This window comes from Cryptotermes secundus, unplaced genomic scaffold (assembly GCF_002891405.2).
Source record: "Cryptotermes secundus unplaced genomic scaffold, Csec_1.0 scaffold671, whole genome shotgun sequence".
Taxonomy (NCBI): domain Eukaryota; kingdom Metazoa; phylum Arthropoda; class Insecta; order Blattodea; family Kalotermitidae; genus Cryptotermes; species Cryptotermes secundus.
Genome location: NW_019724595.1, coordinates 467,030 through 493,161, shown reverse-complemented (window position 1 = coordinate 493,161; position 26,132 = coordinate 467,030). Strand labels below are relative to the sequence as shown.

Genomic DNA, 26,132 nt, shown 5'->3' with positions numbered 1-26,132 from the left:
CGTAACAAAATATCTGGAGAACAATTATTTGTATTTCAGAAATGAGGTTTTGATTTAAACGAGGGCTGATTTTGAGAGTGTAAACGTGTGTGGCTGATCTTGCGAGTTGGTTCAGCATTCTCCACTAAAGAGATTGCTACTTCATGCATTTTTCTTGCTTACTTTACTCTTCTACCCTGAAGATAAAGGCGATATATTAATCCGAAACATGGTTGTCTTTCACCGGACTACTTGGCGTTATATCCGAGAAAATGGAAGTTTCCAGATTATTTTTATTTCTGTGGAGTGATTTTCATCTCTTTTTCCTGATCTGTGACATTTAAAATGTGTGTGTACTCATAGTTACGTTTTACCCCATTTAAACACAAATTTTTCTTGAACGATATTTAAAGATGCAATTCCTATATCACATGAAACCAATTATAAAGGCTATTTTGTTAATGCAATTTCTGGAAGTAACTCTGTTCATTCCATTGTCGTGTGAAACACATGAGTACGCTCTGTGGACAAACTAATGAGTTTTTAATGCTAAAGCAAGTGGTATACATCATAACCACGGTGCTTTAAAGAATTAATGCAAATGTAACTTCTGCCCTCATCATCACTGCATTACTACTAATGCACCCAGTAGCACAGTTAGCTGAGGCACTTGCTGAAAGCCTGAAGGTCGAGGCTTCGATTCAAACCGCACTATGGCCCTCGGGTCGACTAAGCCTCTAACAGAAATGAGTAACAGGAATCTTCCTCTGGGTAAAGGGCGGCCGGCGCGTAAGACTGACAACTGCACCCTCAACTGTAAGCTAATTTTCTAGAAAATGTGGGAGCCTTGACGTCTCAGAAACTTATGGGCTTCCGCGGCCTGCTACAGGGATAAATTTATCTTCTTTTATTAATGCCTGATACTTATTTAGTGTAGGAGACTTTAAATATTTTACTTGCTCTTTAAACCAGAGATGCTGGAAACACGATGCTGCCTAATTTGCTCTATTTTTATGGATTTCTTTGGTTTCATTACATAAGTTTGGGTCACACTATGTAAATGCTCTTACACGAGTGGAGTTCTCAGATGTGCCTACCTCGAATTTCAGTTTAATTAACGCTGATTATGTACTTTTGTTAATTATCAAAAAGTTTGCACTTGTCCCCAATTAATTTATTGCTGCACTTGTGCTATATCAACATAAGATAACGTGCACTGCTGTAATTTATAGAGTTACATAGGTCATAACCTTGCAATCAAAAGAATAAATGTTATGACAGGGCTCGATTTCATCACTAGAATCTCATCAGACATAATAGATTTCTTTTAAATTAAGAGGTTTGAAGGTCAGCAATGCAGTGTTAACAAGGATTCATTTCTGATCCCTGTTCTTGGCCGTATTAATCCAATCGACCCCATTCATGACCTACTTCATTAAAGGAAAAGTTAGCATTATCTATTTCTGCCGGTACACCTTCTATTTTGAGAAAGACCTTTCATGGCTTACCTCCGTACCGCCAGGGCAGAATCCCCGGAGAGCTCATCGTTAAGGACGCGGCGGCTCCTTTCAGAATCAACATCCATCAATCATCATGTAATTCAACGCTACATTCTGAACGCTTATAATGCCGTATAAGGAACCAAGGAAGAACTGTTGTTTGTCCATCGAAGCTTAGGTCTTCCTAGTGCACAGTTATCTTCATCCCCTTCGGGGACAATCCGTTGGATAGGAGACAGGGTGGACCTCAGGGCTAATCTGGATCCTGTACAGAAGCGAAGAACTGCTCTGCCACGAATCGAACCGCGCGCCGTGCAGCCCGTAGCCGTCGCTATCACAACACTCAATGCTTTAGGTCACTTTAAAAAGCTGAGAGGTAAAAGTAAATGTATTCCTGTGCTTAACTAATTAAGCACCATGCCTTGAAGGCGCATGGGGGGAGTGGATGTATTGATCCAAATTTTCTTCACCTCGGCGTTAGTCGGAGGTGAATGGTCAGCTTCACGCTCCTGCCGCTTTACCAAAGGGGAACGATTCTCAACCCCCAGCTAACCATTGTATAAGAGGTTGGGTGGACCCCAGGACCGGTCTGGACGACTTGGAAAAGAGAAAATTCTTGACCATGCCAGGAATTGAACTCCGAGCTCTCGGTTGTGGAGCCCGTAGCCAGTCGCTAAGTCGACTACGCCACCCGGACAAGAAGTTCATATTCCTACCATGTTAACTTTATAACAGTCGGGATTATAAATCCGGAAGCAATTTTAAAAGGGAAGATTAGGGTCTTCTGGGATGCTACACCCCAGATACCGACGTTTCGGAGGAACATGATCCCGTCTTTTCACGTTCACTCGCTTTCTTCTCAGGGTTATTTCTATCCCTACCTGCAACATGTGCCAACTCTATACACTCGTCCTGCACTTCTACCGTGAAGCTGCATACAATTTCCTCCGAAACGTCAATAGTTATCTAAAGAGCGGCGTCATATCCCAGAATAATTTAGCCTTGCAAGTCACTGACGTGCGAACTTCTAATGTCATACGTTTTTAAAAACGTTCCTTCATGCAGCGAGGCGTCTATGTTGCTAGTTGCGTAATTAAGTGTATTAAGAAGGAAAATGTCAGGGTGATATTTTTTGTTATTTTCACCTTTGTCTCTGTGTAAATATACTGTACATTGCACCAATAAATTAAGTCGTGAACCTCCAGCTTCAGTGTTGACTATCAACATCATAAAATGACGTGTGCAGAAACGGATGAATCTCATTTTGTACACACGTTTTCGTCTGCTTGCTATCAAGGTACACAGCAATTAGCTGAAGTGCAGAAAAACGAAAGAGTGGCATATATGCCAAGCAAGGCCTACTATTTCTATTCGAGATTTATTACTCCTACTTTGCTCTAGGTCTGTATTCTTCTATCATTTTAAAGAGAACAAATGACTAACCTTCTGACAGGTAAAGGCAAAGCTATCCGTGTAACAGGCCGTGAAGGCCCTTAGGGTTGTAAGATGTTGAGGTTCCAACATTTTCTAGACAATCGGCTCACAGATGGCGGTGAGGTTGTCAGCCTTACGCGCCAGTCACCCTTTAACCCCCGGAATATTCCTGATACTCATTTCTGTTAGAGGCTGAGACAACCCCAGGGCCATACTGCTGCTGGAAGATCAACTCAATTAAAAATTCACCTCATCGGGACTGGAAACCGTGACTTTCCGGCTTGTAGCAAAGTGCCTCAACCAACTGCGCTACCGCGAATTTCATTACAAATACCTCAGCCAGGCACTGGACATGGTCATGCATAATGCGAGTCAGTTCCAATCAAAACAGACTTCAACCCTAAGATCTATTTTACCTCTCTCTTCTTAATCTGCCCAGACGTGTCCTTGTCAAAAACGTGAAGGCCTTCTTTATATCCGAGCTGTACCTTCAGCTGGCTGTGCCCTTCTTTATTTCACTACCCCAATATTACCATTTTGTGACTTCCAAACATCCCCATTGTGTAATAATCTCATTGTTCATATATCCAGTTCTAATTAGCTTCAAATATTTCCCTTAGCACATGTTTCTAAACTCTTTTAATTTATAAGCAGAAGTTTACTAACGTTTCGGAGGACCATACTGCCTCCATTTTCGCAATAAAAAATATTCTAAGCAAGCAAAGAACAAGAATATCTGTACAATTCTGATCATCAGTCCCGGTTTTTCAATAATATTTCAAATTTGAGAGAATGTTACAGTTTATGGTTTTATCTTGTAAGATTTTATGAGGTGCAGACCATTGAAAATCAACAGACGTTTCAGAGGAACATGTCGCCTCGAGATTAAGGGTAGGAGAATAAGCGAAGCAAGAAACAAGCATGAAGCAGGTAGAAATAAGAGGCGAAACGTTGGTTTATTTTCAACAGACTGCACGGCGTCTTAATTCCAGAAGATACAACGCTTCATAACCGCCGTTGTAAGAACCAAAAACGTTCCAAAATATTAAAGTTCGCTCTGTATAAACTGTCACACTCTGCAGTGAATATAACAATTTAGAGTGTCTTTTAAGATAAGTATTAATGACATTCGGTAATAAATGCTTAATCACTAAGTCTCGGTTCGTCAGCGAAATTAAAGAAATAGGAACGAGGTTCTAATCTGTTGGCCCCGTTAGACAAATATAATTAACACCAACAGTACAAACAGCTCGACGTTCCTACCCAGTTTAATGGAAATCTGCCACACTTATTGCGAATTGCACAGGCGATAGATAAGGAAAAATATATCCAGTGATTCCAGACGGCTGCTTCAATTACGTACACAGGCATAAAATGCTGGGTTAGTGTAAAAGAAGTACACACTTTCAACGTTTTATAGAAAACAAAGTGCTACTGACAGAGCCAAAATATTTGCACGGTTTTCAGTATATGTCCTTAAGTCTGTATGACTAAGTTACTAATGTTCTATGATCACATGGCAGATACCAATTCGTTCCAATCCCACCGGGGCATGTCCTCTCCAACACTCGCAACAGCTGCTGTGATGCGTTGCTTTAGACCGCTTACACTTGCAGGAAGTGGAGGAACAAAACTGTTTGATATATCCCCACAAGAAAAGAAATCAGTGGGCGTTAGATCGGGGACTTCTTGGTGGCCAGCGTGTCAGTGCCACTTTCTGGTCTGTTGAGCTGTGCGTTTATTACGAACTGGATTATCGTATTGATATCTGCGTGTGACAAAACGCTCACACATAGAACATTTGTAACTTAGTCATACAAACTTAAAGGCATATACTGAAACACCATGTAAGTGTTTTGGCTATATCAGTGATAGTTTTGGTTACTACAACACGTTGAAAGTATATCTATTTCCTTTGGGTCGCGCCATAGCTCAAGCGGTTAGTCGCTGGCTTCTCACCGCGGCGGCCCGGGTTCGATCCCGGGTCTGGTCAAGAGGGATTTGTGGTGGACAAAGTGGCCCTAGGGCAGGTTTTCTCTGAGTACTTCGGTTTCCCCTGCCAATCTTCATTCCACCAATTGCTCCACAATCACCCTCACCTATCATCTGGGACTGGTACAATAGGCCAGAAGTGGCCGCAGTACAAGGGACTTAGTCCCACCCCACTAGCAATAAACAAAGAAATCTATTTCCTTTATAGTATCCCCGTATAATAAGTTTAGTGACTTTACCCTTAAGCCCATAAAGTAAATCACAGTTGTGTTAGAGCGAGTGCAGTGAAATATCGCATCATCGCCCACGCGAATCTACGTAAATTATATCAGAGTATACGTATCTCTGAAATATCTCAAATTCGCTGTTACTTTAAACTCAGCTGACAGCCTGTCGACTCTGTGATTTTATAATACAAACGAAATGCATAGTGAATAAGTGACACTGTTCATATTTCCCACAGTACGGTCCCACGGGTGGAGAAGCAATGCAACCCTCTCAACTCGCTGAAAAAACAATATGGCCACCGGATTTTCCCATGGAGAACAATTGAAAAATTCACCGTACAATATGATCAGTGACTTTATTTGTTCAGGCACCACGGTTTCAGTCATCACAGAACTTCATTCTTAGCCTGTACCACCTCCCTTAGACGGAAATAATCAGGTCATTAAATTTTGTATTGTTTAAAAATTCGAAAAATGGAGCCAAATCATATTAAGCGCTTGAGTAATGTAGAAATTCAGTTCCGACCTCACAGAAAACATAGTTTGCAATAGAAAAGCCAACCAGTTAATTTTATTTGACGAAATAATCTGTGTTCGTTCGTAGAGTTGAATTAAAAATGTAAGTATACTTGCTATATGGCACGTATCTAATGCGCTTATGTTCATGTCGATAGTGGCAAGTATTTCCTCTTTAAATTCTCTAGATCTTCAGTCAGATTTCAAGCGATTGCACATGTAGTCGTGACTACGAATTCGTTCCTGTCACCACATTTGCTTCGTCGAATTGCTCAGGCATTATTGTTGTTTTTACTCGTCATTAAAAACGTAACTCTTGTGCCGTTAATTCAGATAGCCTTAAGTTTAAAAGCATTAATTATCGTATTAAAAAACACAAAGCTTCATAACTTGTACTCTTCTCCACGAATAATTAGAACGATCAAGTCAAGGATAATGAGGCTGGCAAGGAATGCAGTACGAATAGAGCAGAAGAGGAATGCATGTAGGATATTGGTGGGAAAGCCAGAAGGAAAGAGGCCACTAGGAAGACCAAGACGTAGGTGGGTGAATAATATTAAAATGGATCTTAGAGAGATAGGATGCGATTGATCTGGCTCAGGATAGGGACCAGTGGAGGGCTCTTGTGAACATGGTAATGAACCTTCGGGTTCCATAAAATGCTGGGATATTCTTGAGTAGCTGCACAATTGCGGCTTCTCAAGAAGGGCTCAGCTCCACGACTGATTACTGATAATGTTGTGTCTCCGTTTCAAACCTCTTTGCCACACGTAAACGCCCTTTAGATTCAAAATCTATTCTGAGTAACCAAAAACACGTTCTTGCTTGTGTTCGAAGCTGCTTCATACATGTCTCGTGGGACTGTAGCTCTTCGAGACTCGGAGCAGAGAAATAAAAAAGAGAGAAGAGGGACGGTACTGAATTTAAATATCAGAAAGCTCTCAGACCCCCCCCCCCCCGCCACCCANCTGCTAGAATGAATGCAGACCCACTTGAAAACTACTCCACTGTGTGAGGAGCGAGGCAGCATATTGGGTGTTAAGCCATTTGAAAGAAAGACAACAAAGAAATGGAAAATTGAAAAATATTGTAAAAATCCACTTGTGTATCCATTAAAAATAACTTTGCTCAGACTGAAGGGTGGAGAAGTGGGTGATGGTAGTACAGTGATGAGATAGCAGTAAATAAGTTGATTTCGGTTCCTCGTACTGAGCTGACACATTCATTGCAATAACGGCTCAAGAACCCACCATGTTGTCTCGAATACGACGAACGTTACAAGACCAGCTGTGGCACCAGTACATGCATCTTCACTAACTTGTACTCGTCTCCGAATATAATTAAATGAACGAATCAGGAGGGTGCTATGGGCAGTAGCACACATAAGAGAAAGCGGAAAGCTTCGACAGGAAAGCCAGATGGAAAGAAACCACTAGGAGAACACAAATAAAATGGTAAAAGTAAAGCTATCCTCGTAACGGGCCGTGAAGGCCCATGGGGTTGTGAGATGTTGAGGCTCCCACATTTTCTAGATAATCGGTTCAGAGATGTTGGTGAGTTTGTCAGCCTTACGCGCCGGCCGCCCTTACCACCAGGAATACTCCTGGTACTCATTTCTGTTAGAGGCTGAGTCGACCACAGGGCCATAGTGTGGCTGGAAGGATGAGGCCAATTGAAAAATCCACCTCATTGAGATTCGATCCCGCGACCTTCAGATTTGTAGCATAGTGCCTAAACCAACTACGCTACCGCATTCCCCCACTAATAAAATAGATCGTAGAGAGAAAGTATGGGTGGCGTGGAACTGGTTCAGAATGTTACTATTGAAGGGCTCTTGTGAACACGGTAATTAAACTTCAGGTCACATAAAATGTTGGGAAATTCTTGGGTAGCTGAACGACTAGCGGTTTCGCAAGGAGGACTCGGTTCCATGGAGTTAGTTAAGTAATTAGCTTAAATTTCTTCATTCAACAAATATATAAATTTTAATATTCAAAATTTCCATGTACTGTTTAAAAATTATGTAATATAACAAATAAACCACTTTTATAACTTGGCGTGATTTTTATTTCACTCAAAACTGAATAAATTCAAACTCAAATTACACAGAAATAAACAGATCCTAAGAACACTCACAATTTTCAAATCGAAGGTTGTGACGTAGGTACGAAGCTTGTGGCTCTGAAATAGTAAAATTTGTTACTTGTAGTCAGAAACGGCCCCGTTCGATGCTCAGCCAGGATACTGAGTATTGTTTCTGATGTTTTTCGAGGTTTTCCTCGGTCCATCCAGGTAACTGCCAGGAGAATGCCTCTGTTAGACCACGAACTCTTCCTTCCAAATCTTCTCCAATTCATGACTGACCAGTTATCCAAAGAATAAATCACAAGAGACTAGAGGTCAGCAGTCGGAGCTGTTGACGGCTTCGGTGTGGTGACGCGCAGAACTCTGGGAGTGGGGAGAGGAGAAAGCATGAATAATCTTAATATGAAAATCTCAACGATCATTTGCGAGACTGGATATAAATTTGGATCGGAGTGGGGAAAAATAAAAATGTGAAGTGGATTCAACTGGCTGGCTACTGTAAACATGATGATGAATTGTCCGGTTCTAGAAAATTTGCTGACCAGCTGAGCGAATGTCAACTTTTCGGTCATTTATTTAATTATGGATTTATTTAGAACTCATAGGATGACAGTAACATGACGCCACGCACAGAAACAAGAGAGAATATTTTGAAAAGATAAATTGCCTCCCATTCTTAGCGCGTGGGTTGAGCGGTAGTTATAAGGGTACACAAGGAGAATGCATTCAATTTATAACTAATTTGGAGAAGATATACATATTTTCCAAATTAGTTCTTTTCATTTAATGCCGAAATAAAGATTCATACAAAGACAAACGTCAGCAAAATCCAAGCAACGGATGTGATTGTTTGAAAGTACGAGGAATCCCGATGAGGTCGATTTTTCTCAATTGACGTAACCTTCCAGCCGCACTGGCCGTGGGGTCTATTCAGCCTCTAACAGAAATGAGTAGCAGCAATGTTCCCGGAGATAAAGTGTGATCGGCGCGTAAGGCTGACAACCTCACCGCCATCTGTGAGCCGATTGTTTAGAAAATGTGGGAACCTCACAACTCTATGGGCCTTCACGGCCTGTTACAGGGAAACCGTTACCTTTACCTTTACGAGGAAGAGTCAATAAATAGGTTAAAATGGATATAAGGTGTAAAACAAGTGATATTCGAACCTGTAAAAACATTTATTTCTCGACATGTCCTCCTCTAACTTTAATAAACTTGACCCATCGCTTTCCCAGTGCGTCGAAACCCGCAGCATAGAAGTTACTTGCCTGTCGTCTCAGACACTTCCGCGCCTCCGTTTTAATCTCTTTGTCATCGGTGAATCGTTTGGCACCAAGACGGAACCGCTTTACGCGACAAACACTTCCCACTGTAAACAGGAAATATTTCTTTATTAATATCCCCTCTATTGTGTCCTCTTCCCCATGTAAAACACATAACAGAAAGCTGCTCTTTAGTAGTACATACCTCAAGCAGAGTCGCCATTTTGACTACTGAAAGCAGCTCTGAACATGCGCATACTCCTCTACTACCTATACTGTTATGAAGCTTGACTGTGCTGCTAAGTAGTTTTACACATTACTTCCTTGCTTACTTACTTACTCATGGAGCTGAGCCCTTCCGCAGGTGCCGCCAATTCTGCAGCTACTCAAGAATTTCCCAGTATTTTATGGAACCTGAAGGTTCGTCACCGTGTTCACAAGAGCCCTCCACTGGTCCCTATCCTGAGCCAGATAAATCCAATCCATACCATCTCATCCTACCTCTCTAAGATCCATTGTAATATTGTCCACCCACCTACGCCTTGGTCTTCTTTGTGGTCTCTTTCCTTCTGGCTTTCCCACAAATATCCTATGCGCATTCCTCGTCTCCCCCATTCGTGCTACATGACCTGCCCACCTCATCCTCCTTGACTTTATCATTCTAATTATACTTGGAGAAGAGTACAAGTTTTACACAAAAACGTATCACTTACGTTACAGCTGTGTTACTTCCATTTGTGAACCATTTACTGAAGCTCACTCATATTTAAGAAAATGATTGCGTTATTGGATATTATTCATTGTTCGGTTTTAATTTAAAACAACGTTCCGTAGGCTGGACTCTGCCTCGGGCCCCAGGTCTCTCTGTCTCTCTCTCTCTCCTGTTGCTCCCGCTTTGGATCGTAGGGCATCTGTGAAACGCGTTGTTTCACTTCAGTTTCTTGATGCTAAGATATTCGGTAGAACTCCTTGGACGGAGGATCAGCCTGTCGCAAGGCCGCTGCCTACACAAACACAGAATAAATGCACACAAACAACCACGCCTTGAGTTGGATTCGAACCCACGATCCCAATATTCGAGCGAACGAAGACAATTCATGCTTTATACCGCGAGGCCACTGTAATCGGCACTCCAAGTATTTATGAGAATATAATTATTGTACGAGATTCTTAGAGAAGCAATTGAACATAATTGTGAGGAAAGGACGTAAGTGGTTTGGCCTGTAAAAGCATCAGTTTCATAAGGAAGGAAATTATGGAGCGACCGAGAACAATACGGCTCGGCTAGATGCTAGAAGAAACAGCTGGCAAGAAAGAGACGAATAAAATTGTTGCTAAGAACGAAGAAATTGGAGGATTTCCGTCTATCATCCCGTTTAAAATGGAAATGTACATTAATTGTTGTTGGTAACGATATGACGTGTGAAGACAGCTGAAATAGAGTATTTAGAAAGCCCCTGGAAATAGTCAACCCGTGTCTCTTCTCGACTGTGTACGTCTTGATCGCGTGTTGGCACGCTTCAGTCTGTTGGGGCAGGGGGCGGGCTGAAGAGGAAGCTTGGGAACGACGCCCACAATAATGTAGTAGGCAAAGTTACCGAAGACGGTATTTAAATTTTATTGAACTTGCTTAAAAATAAGATTTAAAAGTGTGTGACCATGCTACATTTTTACAAATATTATGTTTCTGGACACTTTCCATCGTCCTGTCTTTGTCTAAAAACACCGTCCTCTTTCTTTTTCAAACACCGCGTGTCGGGGACTGGACTGTGTCTCCGTCTTCAGGTAAAACCTACTCAGTTGGGCCCAATCGATAGAGCTAGTCCCTGTCTCCGGACCAATCTGCTCTTTATTATGAATTAATATAGCTGAAAATTATTATTTCCTCATAAATTTTGGCGGAAGCTTTTTCAATATCGAATTTCAACGAAATCGATTAAGCTCTTTACGGGATAAATTGAAGAAATCTTTTTATGGCGTGAGGTTTATTTATGAATCAGTTTTTTTGAAAATCAGAACCGTCCGACATTTTGTATCAATTTTCCACAATATTTGCTCAGCCATTTATGTGATACATAAAATGATTCATTTATAAACTCAGGACTGACCAGTGCGGTTATGGAAGAACAGAGTTGCTTTAAATGTTACTGAACTTCCGCCTCGCCTTTGAGTTGTATCTGTGTAACTATTCACTGGATACACAAAAGAGTCCGTTTGTGATATTATTTAAGCCAGGCTCTGAGGTGGATTCCTATGAGTGAAGATCTAAGATGTTCAACAAATTTAACATGCAGCTTCCTTATCAGTTGTTAACTATATTTGCAAAATACTATTCCTAATGCTAGGATGCTTCAATTTATATCCCTATGTAAATCAGCATTTACTTTGGATCCATACTAGGATTTATATGTAGTTTTGTTTGCCGTCCGCCTTGCCACATTATCAAGAACTAAAATGAATCCTTTTCAAAACTCGTCACTGCGCTAGATGTTTCGGCCTACTGTGACATCATCCGCGCTGCGGTAATCGCGGTGTCACGGAAGCACAGCAGTGCCCCTGCATTTGAACGCACCTGAAGATGGCAGAGTAGACCGAAACATATAGCGCAGTGACTACTTTTAAAAAGTGTTTAATTTTATATTGCGATATTGTTGCATGTGGATGTTAAAAACAGCTAAAATAAATTCTAACATCAGCTGCAACAGGAAACTACAATGCAATACTTGGATCAGGTGAAAAAGATGAAGTTGTCCTAATTAAGCACTACGCCATGAAGGCGTTTGGGGGAATGCATATTTTCTTGACTTCAGCACTAGTGGAGGTGAGTGGTCAGCTTCATGCCCCGGCCGCTTTACTCCCGGGGAAAGAGTCTCCGTCACCCATTGGATACGAGGTTGGAAGGACCCCAGAGCCGGTCTGGACGACGTTGAAGAGAGAAAAATTCTTGACTATACCGGGAAACGAACTCCGGCCCGTCGGTTGTCCAGCCCGTAGCCAGTCACTATACCGACTGAGCCATCCCGGCTCCACACTTGCATCAATAAAACTGAAAATCAGAATTACCCGATAATTCTCAATGAAAATTTCGAACGTAAAATATTAAGAAAATCTGTCTAACAGTGTAGGCCCTGATATTAGGTCACTGACAGACGAACAGCTGGACTGTCATGACACCCACGCAAGGTGTTCTTCCTCACTTTGTAACGAACACCTCAAAACGATAAAATTTCCACTCGGACTATTTGTAAATTAAGGATATGCTTAGGCCAATGTGAACCAAAAATAAATGAAACTGAGCACTTACGTGAAAAGCTGCAGTTTCAGAGATGACACATCAACAGAGGATCCCCACGGCCGTTAATCTCGGATTTCTAGAACGCAGCCTCTAATTTTCCATCAAATAGCTCCTCAGTTATCCTCACGAGGCTGAGTGGACACCGTTCCAGACCCACTAGCTCTCAGAAAATCTGGTAACGTCGGGAATCGAACCCAGGACCTCTGACTCCGTAGCCAGGAATTCTGACCACTAGACCACAGAAGCGACAAAATATAAACTAGATTATATTTTTACATACTTCCGGTATTCACAGGCCGATTGGAAATTAAAGACATTTTCACGTGTATGGGTCATATATACGTATAAAAACGGGGTTTTCATTGGTAGGTAGATTTATTGCTGACTCCTTTAAAATAATTCGTAATCACAATCAATTACAGCGCTATCGCCAATCTAACCAATTCACAAATCACTAGGACACGCTAAGTCTTCTCAGTCTTCATTAGGCGTATCCTGGCAACGGATTTATAAGAGTCTCACTGTAACTACAGCAAACATAAAGTCTTCTCTTCACAGGCTGACGTTCAACTGACAACCGAACTACGATTGAACTGCCAATTGACGTTGTATTCTTGTTATATAGCCTCGGGTCAAACAACTGCATGAAAATCCATCCGTTGCCTAGCAGTGGATGCATGCGAACCACATGCCTAGAAATGGATATACTCCATTGTTGATTGAGTATGTGTTGGGGGCTTGTTTACTGAGGCGTTACCTAGCAATGGTTCTACATATGACTTTCCTTCCGTAAGCTTTCTTACACAAAATATGTAGCATGGGCCGTAGAATAGATGGACCTTAGATTATTATATGGAGCAGTGGTAGAATGATGATTAACTGTGGGAAACCGAATAAACTTCGAGAAAACGTACGCCTATGCCACTTCGTCCACCTCAAATTTCACATAAAGTCCATCTGGATTCAACCCGGGTCTCCACGGTGAGAAGCCAGTGTCTACCCGTCTATCCGCATGGTAGAAATCTGTAAAGGAAAATATAACATGTAGAAGTTCTAAATTCATTTACTATTTGGACAACTCTTCTAGAATCGTGGAGTGGCTCTTAATAGATTTCACTTAATTTTTCCAAGAAGATGAAGCGGCGTGGTAAACAGCCCTCTGTAATGAGATGCAAGACATGACGTTGCAAACATCAGAACACTCTAACGGCAGAATGAGGAAGGACTCCAAGCGAACAGTTCAACTTCAAGCAGACCTTCGTGAATAAACAAAGAATATGGTTGTATGCAGATTAGCAATAGAGAGACCCATGTCCTGAGAAATATTGAGTCGAATGTACGTGATCAGGATGGTATAATGTATGTGAATATAGCCTGTGTTTTATGCCGCATTTTAAATCATCCATAATTTATCATCTCTGAAACTTGGCGATTTTCTTCGAGTCCTAGGCCATAAGGAGAACATAACCGTAGTCAGGAAAAGTTCGTACAGCAGAGAAGAACACCCGTGTGATACAGTCGGTGTGAATCTCAGTAAGAACTTACAAGGAATTCAGAGAGCTAACTCTATATGCTTGTTAACAGACCGTGAAGTTTGGTTTGTTTGAAATACCCTGAAAACGAAGGGGATGGGACAATGTTAAAATGGTTCTTAATGAATCAGGAGATGGGATAATGTAGTCGATACAGCCGCTGGATACGGGCTGAATGACAGAGGGGTCGAAGTTCGAGTCCCGGTAGGATCAAGAATTTTCTCTTCTGAATGTCATCCAGACCGGCTCTGGGACCCATCCAGCCTCCTAGCCAATGAGTACCGGGGGTAAAGCAGCCGGGATGTGAAGATGACCACTCACCTCCAGCTAGTGACGAGGTCAAGAAAATGTGGATCTGTACATCCACTCCCCCATACACCTTCATGACGTAGTGCTTAATTAGTTAAGCAATGTAAAAGCTTTACCTTCACCTTAAGGAAATAATGCGGTGGGTAGAACAAATATGCGTAGCACGATGCTCATTAGGAGGCAGTTTATTGCTAATAAGTGTGTGGCTTAAATCACCACACGTTTAATAAATGTCTGTCTAGAAGTACTACATATTCTCCCTGTTATAAAAGAACATGCTTCTATATACATATTTAACTGTCTTGATGTATTGGCTTTATGAATGTTATCCATCGTGCAAACTGTTATTAAAACGGCGTTTCTGAGCCTGGACACTGTGTCCGTCTATAAGCAAAAATCATGTTCAGGTGGACCCAATCAATGGAGTGTTGTGAAACAACACCTCGAGGGGTGTATTCTGGTGACGTCACTTTATTACTCAACGCCGTAACTACACTTCAACATAACTGAAACACAAATGTTCAACAAGCGTTTCACAGTCGCTCCTTTCGTACTAACAACTCTCAATGGAACTCTCCGTGCTGGCTTTCACTGTCTTCTGTCTGGCTTCACAACCCACACACACTCTGTCTTCTGTCGGTGCACACTGTACACTGGCCTCTGTCTCGGCAACTCGGGCAGTGCTTGCTACCATTCAGTCCAGAACCTTTTGTCTTCTCGTCTACTGCCCAAAAACATAAAAATTAGAATATACAAACCTATAATTTTGCCTGTGGTTCTGTATGGGCGTGAAACTTGGTCTGACATCAAGGGAGGAACATAGACTGAGGGTGTTTGAGGAGAATATTTGGACCGAAAAGGGATGAAGTGACAGGAGGTTGGAGAAAACTGCATAATGAGGAGCTTCATAGCTTGTACTCTTCTCCAAGAATTATTAGAATGATCAAGCCAAGGAGAATGAGATTGGCAGGGCATGTAGCATGAAGGGAGGAGAAGAGGAACGCGTATAGGATATTGGTTGGAAAGCCAGAAGGAAAGAGACCACTGGGAAGACCAAGGCGTAGGTGGGTGGACAATATTAAAATTGATCTTAGAGAGATAGGATGGGATGGTATGGATGAGATTGATCTGACTCAGGATAGGGCCATCCCCAATTACTCTTCCAATATCTGTCTTGATACCTTAATTTTATTTCTGCGATATGTTGCTTGAACTTGCATTCAGATGAAGTACACGTGCTAGTAAGGGGACATTGGGGGTTGGGGAGTCCCTCTCGTTGTATCGTTGCTTTATGCTGCGTGGTGCCCGAGTAATACCGCGGGATTAGTCGCCCGCTCTCCCTCGTCTTCTGCTGGCGAAATGAAGAGGACAAGCTAATTAAAACGAGGCTCCCAGATTTGTGCTAATGCACACAGGGTATTGAGCACTGCTATAGGCATGGACAGAGTGTTCGGGTTTGTGTCAATGCATACCAGGTACTCAGCACTGCTATTGGCATGTACAGGATATTCGGGTTTGTGTCAATGCATACCAGGTACTCAGCACTGCTATTGGCATGTACAGGATGTTCGGGTTTGTGTCAATGCATACCAGGTACTCAGCACTGCTATTAACATGTACAGAATGTAACATGTACAGAATGGCGCGCGGTCAGCGTGTATATAGAAGCGTACCGGGTATTTATATTTGAGCCAATGTAGAAATGTCTGTGCCAGTCGCTAGTTGAACGTTGCTATGGGAATGTATACAAAGTTCTCACCCAACTCCATGTAGCAGGGCCCTTCCTCAGAAGCTGCTGGTTCCTCGGTTGGTGAAGAAATTCTCCCTATTCTATGGTTCCCGAAATTCGTTACCACATTCAGAAACTCCTGCCACTGGTCCCTATCCTGAGCCAGATGAATCCAGTTCGCACAGTTACAATATTTTCCTGAAGAAATTCGAATATTTTTAGGATTAAAATTATACGAGAAAGAAGAAAAATTACTCTAAAGAGTTCTTTTAATAGAGATATTCTTGTTTAAATAATATTTGTCTATTATTATGCTAATTTTGGTAAAGTACTGAAAATTACAATTTTTCGCAGTAGAAGATATCTGAATTTGATAAACATTCCGATATTGTTATCAATTTAATTATTTAAGCGAATTCCAAGGACTTTATATTAACTCATGTTACTCATTTTAGTAACTGGTCATGAGGAATCTTATGTTACTTTTAAGCCCCAAAGAAAATTGAAATGACTGAAAATATGGCGGCAGGATAATGAAAAAAGGTCTACAATTCAAAAACGTATTTATGAAAATAATTTAAACTAATTCCACAATGATGAGCCAGGATACCGTAGTCGGTATAGCGACTAGCTACGGGCTGGACAAGGAGGTCGGAGTTCGAGTCCCGGTAGGGTAACAAATTTTATATTCTCCACGTCGTCCAGACCGGCTCTGGGGTCCACCAAATCTCGTATCCAATGGGTACAGGGGGCTACCTCCCCGGGGGTAAAGCGGCCGCGACGTGAAACTGACCATTCACCTCCAACTAATTCCGAGGTCAAGAAAATGTTTATCTATACACCCACTCCCCCATACGTCTTCATTGTGTAATTATTAATTAGTTAAGCACAGGGACAACTTTTTTTTTTCCTTGGCACTACAGCCCCAGTGGGCCTAGGCCTACGTCCATGAACTTCTCCGTTCACTTCGGTTTTTCTAGATCTTACACATTCGGTAGGACTCCTTGGGCGGGTGATCAGCTCGTCGCAAGGCCTCTACCTGTACACAAACACAGAAAAACGCGCACACACAAACTAAACATCCATGCCCTGAGTGGGATTCGAACCCACGATCCCGGTTTCCAAGCGAGCGAAGACAGTACATGCCTTAGACCGCTCGGCTACGGTGACCGGCCAGGAACAACTTTACCTCTACCTAATTCCACATTATATATGTATATGGACTTAAATCTATTAATTCTGTGGGGTAGAAATGTGCAGTTTCCGAAGCAAGAACCTACGGTTACAATGATTGCATTCCCCGACTTCTTGACGTTTCAGATTGTCTGCACTCTTCAGTAAAACGCGAATGAGACGAGACGCGATTATCTATAGCAGTTTCTTGTCCAAATACGATAAATCGCTTGTAAGGGAAATTCGGCGTGACGGAGGGATACAAGCATATGATGAAGGCTAATCACATAAATATCCCATTAGAGACACGGAGAATGGGGGTGAGTTGGGGTGATACAGTAGCCCATGTAGGGAGGGACGCATTGTTATTCAGGGGGATGAAAAGCGGTCCAGGCACGTGACATTAGGGGAGCTGAGGTTGGTCGGATGGGATTTGAAAAGGAGGCAGACGGTGAACAGAGAAATTCGATTACATTTGAAACTGAATTACTGATAAACTGATCAATAAAAAGTGTCACTGTTTCTTTTATCAGCTCACGTTTTTCTTTCGCTAGGATGTGCAGAGTCAGATGAGGTCTAACTTCAAGCCATACTCTGAGAGAAATGTAGTTCTGTAGTATCTGCTGTCAAACGTAAATCTGTTATATGTAGATTATTGCCCGTAACCAATTCGAACATAAATTAATGTATTTGCATGCATAAACACCATAAGCATAAGGATTATATTATTATTATCTTTTTAGGTTTCTCCACGGGGCGAGACTGAGTGCACTTGGAACTGCGGCCACTCTGTGGCCTCTTGTAAGAGCCCCGGATGATGATGAGGATGATTGTGGATAAANTTCCTACGAGGTTGATACCAAAATTTGGGGGAATACGGTATTTTCATCTTCACAATAAACCCTAAGGATGGAGTCAGCATGTTCCTCTGAAACTTTGGTGTCGACGTGGAGTCACGACTGTCTGAAAACTGGGCACATTTTCAGGGTCATTAAGTTAAATGTAAGAGTGCGAGAGAGACAGAGCAGTGTCTCAGAGTTCAGAATTGTGTTCAGCGGTGGAAAGAGCAGAGGTAGGAAAAGCACCGAAAGTAAAGATTAAATAATTATTTAATCTTTACTTTCGGTGCTTTTCCTACCTCTGCTCTTTCCACCGCTGAACACAATTCTGAACTCTGAGACACTGCTCTGTCTCTCTCGCACTCTTACATTTAACTTAATGACCCTGAAAATGTGCCCAGTTTTCAGACAGTCGTGACTCCACGTCGACACCAAAGTTTCAGAGGAACATGCTGACTCCATCCTTAGGGTTTATTGTGAAGATGAAAATACCGTATTCCCCCAAATTTTGGTATCAACCTCGTAGGAATCTATGCACAGTCTGACAAATCAAGAGTCCTCATGACGTGGAAATGTACAGTGTGTCCACAAAGTCCCGTCAGGGTTTTGAAAAATCGTGGCGCGCAAGCAAATTGAGCTAGCCACATGCGGTTTGCGGCAGATCAGAGTGAAACTCTGGAAGTTTCTTACTGACCTCAGTATTACACGTTGTTTTTAGGGTGTAAACTCTGGCTTCCACGCTAAAGTACGTATACTTATATAAGTTATTTGAGAAGAAGACACTAAGGACTATATTTGGCTCCAAGAGAACGGACGTAATAAGGAGATGGCGAATGTATAGAAAGAGCGACTTCACAAGCTGCATTTCTCACCAGATATTACTAGGACGGTTAAATTAACTGAATGCCGATCACAGTGGCCGCGCGTTCTAAGGCGTAAATTATCTTCGCCTACACAGATACTGGGATCGTGGGTTCGAATACCACTTGAAGTATGAATGTCTGTCTGCATTTCTTCTGTGTTTGTGTTGTCCTGTACAGTCAGCGGCCTTACGATATTGCTGATCGCCCACTCAGGGAGTCCTACCAATTTAATATCCATCGTTCCAGATTAATTATGATATGAATAGGACAGAGGGCTTAATATGAAAGAAAGAACAATAATAATAAGCAAAAATAAACTTGATAAAATGTATAACGAATGTTGCAGGGTGATATGAGAAATGCTTACAAAGTGCATAGTTTATGAACTGAAGGAAAGAGACCATTGGGCAAAACTAAGCATAGATGAGATGACAGTATTGTAATGTGCCTTGAGAGATATTGTGCTACCATATGGTTACATTCAGCAGGTTCAGACAGATGTCAGTAGAGAAACATTTTGGGCATGATACAATTACGGATTCCTCAGTATTGGGGGGTTTCGTAATTAGGTGATAATCAGGTTTTTGACACGGAGCTTATTATATGGACCGAATTTTTTAAAACTCGTTTTTATGTCGGAATCATAATGAGGTTATAATTAACTTTTCTTGTTGCTTTTTGCTGTAGGTTGTAGAAACGTCCAGACAATTTTAAACGCTGCCTTGAAAGGAGGGTTCAAAGTGAGAGCATTAGGTCCCTACACGAACACATTCAGATCTGAACAACGGAAAGGAACACAAGCCAAAGAGAATAATCCAGCACTCAGTATACGCAACTAAAATAAATATTTGATTGAGTATTTCGCCGTGTGGAGTAGGCGTCACAATTTTTTTTTATTTCCCGTGAGTATTTGATAGAACGCAGCTCCTCCCCTGGCCCCACGTCATGCGCCCGGTACATTGAAACAAACCAGCGCATTCTCTCTGTATCTCTGTGACGTCTCTTCTAGTTACTCCACTGATTACCAAATTCATTTTGAAAACTCTTTGGTCAAGGATTATGCTGACAGCCCCAAAGCGTTAATCTCCCCCCCCCTCACTTACAACAATGTCGAAACGCAAATTGTTATACACACTCTGGCTTATGGCACATCTCGTGAGTTTACGCTTGGGAAATATTGATAGGACTAGTCTAATATTTGATATTGATATTCAATATTGAAGTTATTAGAGTCTACACCTTTCTCGATTCTTCTGAAATTGATTAGTTTCAGGACTACATGTACATATCTTCTGCCCCTGCCATCAAAACCCTATGAATAGCTGCCAACAGCTCATTACGAAATGGATTGGAGCACTGAATTAAACAAATACTGCGCAGTCATTCAATCTGCATGATCTGCGGGCTTGTCTATTTTGCCTGCATTATTCTCTGTTAGCAATTATAATACTGTGAATTAATGAATCCATTCCAAATCGCTTCGGAAACTGCTAAATTAATGGGACTTGTTTCCGGTGATTTGGTAATTTCAAGTAACTTGTTCAGTGAAAGCGTCATGCCATATATTTTCGCATGTATGTTACTAATTATTAAATAAAAACGAGGTATAACATGTTGAATAAGTTTATTCATTTATTAATTAATTGTAAATTAAAACAATTATTTAGTTGAAAATGTAATTTGTTTTGTAAAGTCCCTGTAATAGGCCGTGAAGGCCCTTAGGATTGTGAGATGTCGAGGCTTGCACATCTTCTAGAAAATCGGCTCACAGATGGCAGTAAAACTGTCAGCCTTATCCGCTCACCGCCCTGTACCCCGCAGGAAAATTCCCGGTACTCACTGGACCATAGTGGGGCTGGAAGGATTTGGTAAATTGAAAAAAATCCAATGACGTCATCGGGACTCGAACCCGCGACCTTCGGGCTTGTAGCACATTGCCTCAACCAACTAGGCTACCGCGTGCCTAGTTAAAAGAGAAAAATAAAACAATCTTTTCGCATCCTAGCAGATGGAGTTGTTCCTGCGTTAATGTAGAATTTCAGATTGCAGTCAACAGCGACTTGGAATCTCATTCACGGGAAGTGACCCTGCCGAATGCCAGTGTACCAGGGTGCTGGAATCTGGTACCATATGAGATTAGCACAGTCCATGAATGGAGACGCCGCCTTTAAGGGACACAGGTGTAGGACGAAGGGTGGAGAACCACGTAGGATTTGGGCCGCAATGCATCCGAGCACTAGCGGCATATGCATCACTTTACACAGTCCTTGTCCAGAACTCTGGGCACTGCGAGACAATGAGTTTCGTCCCGTTTGTGGTGCTGGATAGCCTACTCTTAGGCGCAGTAAATGTATTAAGCAGGATAAATTGTAAGCAACATGATAAAGTATTTATTGTTATGGGCCCAGATATTGTACGAACAAGTACGGAGATAAGCTCAGAGTGTATCTGTCTCTTGTCTAAAAATAGTTTCATTAAACTATATCTATATACATGTAGATGTATCATTCGTGTGGGAGGAAGATTCCTACAAATATTACTGAGAATGAGGGATCTGGATTATCCTCGGGTGTGTTCGGAAAAATATTGTTTGTTCTTGCGACTACGTTCGGAAAACTTATTTTGTTTGTAAGGTTTGAAGTTCTCACGGTGGTGACTATGAAGAACGTCACCTTCTGAGATGTAGCGCCGTGTAGATCTTGTGTGGACCGACGTTTCGGAGGAACGTATAGCCTCCATCTTCAGGGTAATAAAGTTCGCGAGCTAAGGACCAACGTGAGCAGATGGCTGCTATCTGTTCAGTAGCATTTCCATATTCCTGTACTCGGAAAATCTTTGTTGTTTGCTTGGTAATTTTTTCGTATGCCAATGTTTGGAAAACCATCGTTATTTTGCAGCAATCTTCCCGTTGCCTGAGTTCGGAAAACAATTTTTATTTGTTCAGTAATCATTTTGTATTCCTGTGTTTGTAAGACTAATTTTGTGTGTTAAATACGCAACTTGAATATTTGTATAGCGTGACGTGTTTTTCTTCTAATTATCTCTGAAACAGAAGAAAATATATTGAGCATAAAATGTGTTTAATTTTTCTCATAAATATTTCTTGTGAGCATTATTTGTTCGGACGCAAAATTATTGTGAAGAAACGCGATAAAATATTCATGTAAATCGACAGTCATTTTTCCCCAGTTTCAACCAGAATTGAAATGCTTTGCAATTGTTTCTATTGCAGTATCCGTTTGACGAAAATCATAGCTGCAGCTCTCGAACTCTTTCATGCGTACAGACGGACAGGCGGAAGAAACGACTTCAGTACACTCTCCACAGGGTTAAGAAGACGTACAGAAGGTAAATACATAATCAAAAATGAGGAATGACAGTGCTTTGGAAAGACAAAGACTTATCTAGAGATATTTCCGATGCTCCTTGCTTCCATTCTACCATTGCTACAGCAGAGCCACACATTCCTGCTAGTAGCAGCTTGGCTATAAATTCATAACTGAAACTGAAAGCTCATCATATATATATATATATATATATGTGTGTGTGTGTGTGTGTGTGTGTGTATATATATGTATGTGTGTGTGTGAAAGGTAATTTCACTTTTAAACCAAGCAAAGACTAACATTGTCTTGAAAAAGTTTTGTCTTCTGGGATACAAATTTGTATAGTCTCGTGAAAGTCAACTGATGTTTCGGAGAAGAATGTAGCCTCAGTCTTCACGGTCGAAGAGTATAAGCCAAGAAGAGACCGACAAGCAGGGATCTTGCTGTCTGCTTCATGCTGGTCTCCTGCTTGGCTTACTATTCGACCTTAAAAAAGGAAAGCCATAGATTCTTCCTAAACATGAGCAAACTTCTACCGTACTACACGGCGTACATAACCCTTCGAAACCACCGCTATGGGAACTTCAAATCCTCCACTGGTTCTTATCTTTTGAGTTACATTATCTCATGTGATATTGTTTCAGTATTTGAAATTCTGAGTCCCTAAGTCTTTACTAGGGGCACGCGGTAGCGTAGTTGGTTCCGGCACTTTGCTACTAGACGGAAGGGCGCGGGTTCGAGTCCCGATGGGGTGGATTTTTTTTTCAATTAACCTAATCCTTCCAGCCACACTATAGCCCTGGGGTCGATTCAGCCTCTAACAGAAATGAGTACCAGGAATATTCTTAGGGGTAAAGGGCGGCCGGCGCTTAGAGCTGACAACCTTGCCGCCATCTTTGAGCCGATTGTGTAGAAGATGTGGGAACCTCGACGTCTTACAACCCTATGGGCCTCCACGGTCTGTTACAGGGATAGCCTTCATCTTTGTACCCTTTGCTATGCTTTTTATGCAAATATCTTTTTCTAACGCTTACGTTTATAAAAATGTTGCGATAATTCAGAAGTACAGAATGATGGCGTTATTTCATCGCAACAAGAACTCATCCGCTTTGCACAAAGCTCATATCTTCAGCGTGGTACTTAAGTAATCATAAGTACAGCTTAATTTTTTAACTTTGCCTTTAGGTAGTGAGTTGCCTAATTTGTAAAGACAGAAAAAGGAATGTATTGTTAGTTTATTCCAAAGATTAATTTAGATTCGAAATATATTTGTCTTCAGCTATTTAATTAGATACTGGAATGCCCTTGATTTGGATTATAACATTTTCTCATTACTTCGATCTGATTACAGAATTATCAGGGATATGCTTTCAATTTCAACTGTTTTTACTGTAACGAAATTAGCATGAAATGTAATTGAGGACCTGGAGTTAGCTGACGTCACTGAAGAGAACGTGCTACATTAATTAATATAGCATAAGTTACACGAGAGTTAAAGAGTTACAGAGTTACAGAGAGTTTGTTGCGCAGTTGTTCATTTCGATCGCGTTCCTAAGGGCCCAGATCCATTCATCACATTCACGCTACTTTCCTGTGAGCTACGAAGTCAATTCTCGGGAGTAATATAACATTTTAAATTCTCACGGAATTACGGGGGTTTTGGACTTCTTCCATCGTCCGGAATTTTAGGTAATAGGGGACACGACATTTCGGAAACTGGATCTGTTTCCGTCTTCAGGTGAGAAAGGAAGACACCTACTCAGTTGGACTCTTTAGAAAGAGCTAATCTCAATCAGTGAAGACGGAAACAGATCCAGTTTCCGAAACGTCGTATCCTCTGTTACCTAAAACTCCGGACGATGGAAAAAGTCCAAAACCCCAGTAATTCTGTGTTACCCACCATCGTCAGAATCCTTTAGAATCTAGTTTCAATTCTGTTCATCAGTCTCTCAGTGCTCAGTTCTCCCTTGTCATCATTTTATTGTTTCTTCTGCATTTCTGTTTCTTAGTATGGACTGAGGGTGCTGAGAATATTTGTACTGAACACAGATGAAATGACGGGAAATTGGAATAAACTGCACAACTTCTACATTTCGATAAGTATAATTAGAATGATCAAGTCAATAAGGGCGAGACGGGCAGGGCATGTAGCACGAATGGGAAGAAGAATGCATATAGGATATTGGCGGGAGAACCAGAAGGAAAGAGACTAGTAGGAAGATGAAGACGTATGTGGGAGGATAATATTAAGATGGATCTTAGAGAGATGGGATGGGGTGGTATAGACTGGATTGATCCGGCTCAGGATAGGGACCAGTGGAGGGCTCTTGTGAACACGGTAATGAACATTCAGGTTCTGTTGACGCTATGTAGTTGGTTACGGACCTTTCGGAGGAACAAACTTCACATAAATGGGAGACTTTCCTGCAGTGAAGCGTTCTATCCTCTAGAATATAACTCCTTGTAGTCCATTGAAAGTAGACCGACGTTTCGGGGAACTTGTCGCCTCCATCTTCAGCATCGAAGAATAAGCCATAATGCGACATGATCCTCCGAAACAACTGTTTAGTTTCAATAGTCTACACGGCATTATATCTCAACAGAATGAACTCTTCATAACCACCGCTGTGAAAACCTCAAAATCTTTCTGCAATGAAATTGGAGGTTGCAGGTTACTACGAAAAAAGAAACACCGGACTGTATTACGTCACATCCAAAAAAGACAGTAACTGTTATATTCACAACTCTCCTGTGATTTTCCTCTGTTGATGTTGCTTCTCGCAACGTCCAAAGATCTGAAAATCTTCGAACCGTAAAGAAGTGTTACTTTTCTTACTGAGGCGCAGAGACGAATGCACGGTTCCCCGTTATTTAGAGTTTCCGGTTCACATAGGCTTCGAGGCCATCAGGATGACCTCCACTTTCCTACCCTGAACACAGAGGCAGCACATTCCTCCGAAACACTAAACATCACCTTATAACAGTGTATCACATCTATTTTAATGTTTATCCCGTACTTCCACTTGCTCTTGGTCTGCTTCTCTTTATACATTTGATTGTAATTTCGCTTTCCCATTCCTCTTTGTTCTTACCCCGTTCCTTTCTTATTTATTCCATGTTTCTGGATAGCTATCCGTCAGAACAACCCGTAAGTTTCTACACGGCCAGCTAATCATTACGTTTGGTCGGTGGGGCCCTGTTCTCTCTTTGCTGCTCCAAGTTTTCCGCTCATTCCACTCAGGTTACTAAAAACCTGGATTCTAGCATATGACGTCATGTAGTAGGGGGGATGTTTACCGACGTTTCTGAGTAACCTGCTGCCTTCAGATAGAATGTGATGCAGTGTAGTCTGGTAATGTTTACTGACATTCGGAGGATTGTACTGCCTTTACCTTCAAGGTATAAATGAAATACTTACAGTTTATCGGATCCCCAAACACAAGAAACTTCATAGTCACTGTCGCGGTATCTTGAAACCTCATATTCATGCGCCTCTTCAGGCACGTGATGCTCTGTAGTGAGGTGATTTGTTACCAGAATTTCAGAGGAACTTTCTGCCTCCTCTCTTCTACCCTGAAGATCAAGGCAGCAGATTCCTCGAAACGTCGGTAACATTCTAGCAAACTACTCGGTAACACATCACAAATAAACAGAAATTTTCATGGTGGCTGCTGTGAGAACCTGCGGACTGGATGACCAAGGGGTTGGAGTTCGAGTCCCGGTTGGGGCAAGAATTTTCACTTTTCCATATCATCCAGTCCCCTTTAGAATGGGTACTGGAGGCTCATTCCCCAGAGATTAAGCGACCGGGGGCGTGAAGCTGACCACTCACCTCCAGCTAGTGCCGAGGTCAAGAAAATTTAGATCTATACATCCACTCCCCCATACGCCTTCATGGCCTAGTGCTGAATTCGCAAAGCACAAGGAAAACTTTACCTTTTTACTGCTGTGAGAACTTCGCATCTCGCATGGTTACGTTCAGGATGCAACTCCATGATCACAGATACCTTTCCCAATCTTACCCATCTTGAACTCTGAGGAAGAGATATGCACAAGCACAGAATTGCAGTAG

General features: G+C 41.7%; 1 protein-coding gene across 8 annotated transcripts in view; it reads left to right on the top strand.

Annotated features, from left to right (window-relative positions):
* Window positions 1-26,132, top strand: part of LOC111862384 (cytochrome P450 4c3) — a 373,344-nt gene that overhangs the window by 269,639 nt on the left and 77,573 nt on the right. For all 8 annotated transcript variants that reach the window (XM_023847719.2, XM_023847720.2, XM_033750643.1 and 5 more), the window contains one exon: window positions 21,967-22,082. In XM_023847719.2, the coding sequence (XP_023703487.1) occupies window positions 21,967-22,082 (116 nt within the window). The remainder of the gene's footprint in view (window positions 1-21,966; window positions 22,083-26,132) is intronic.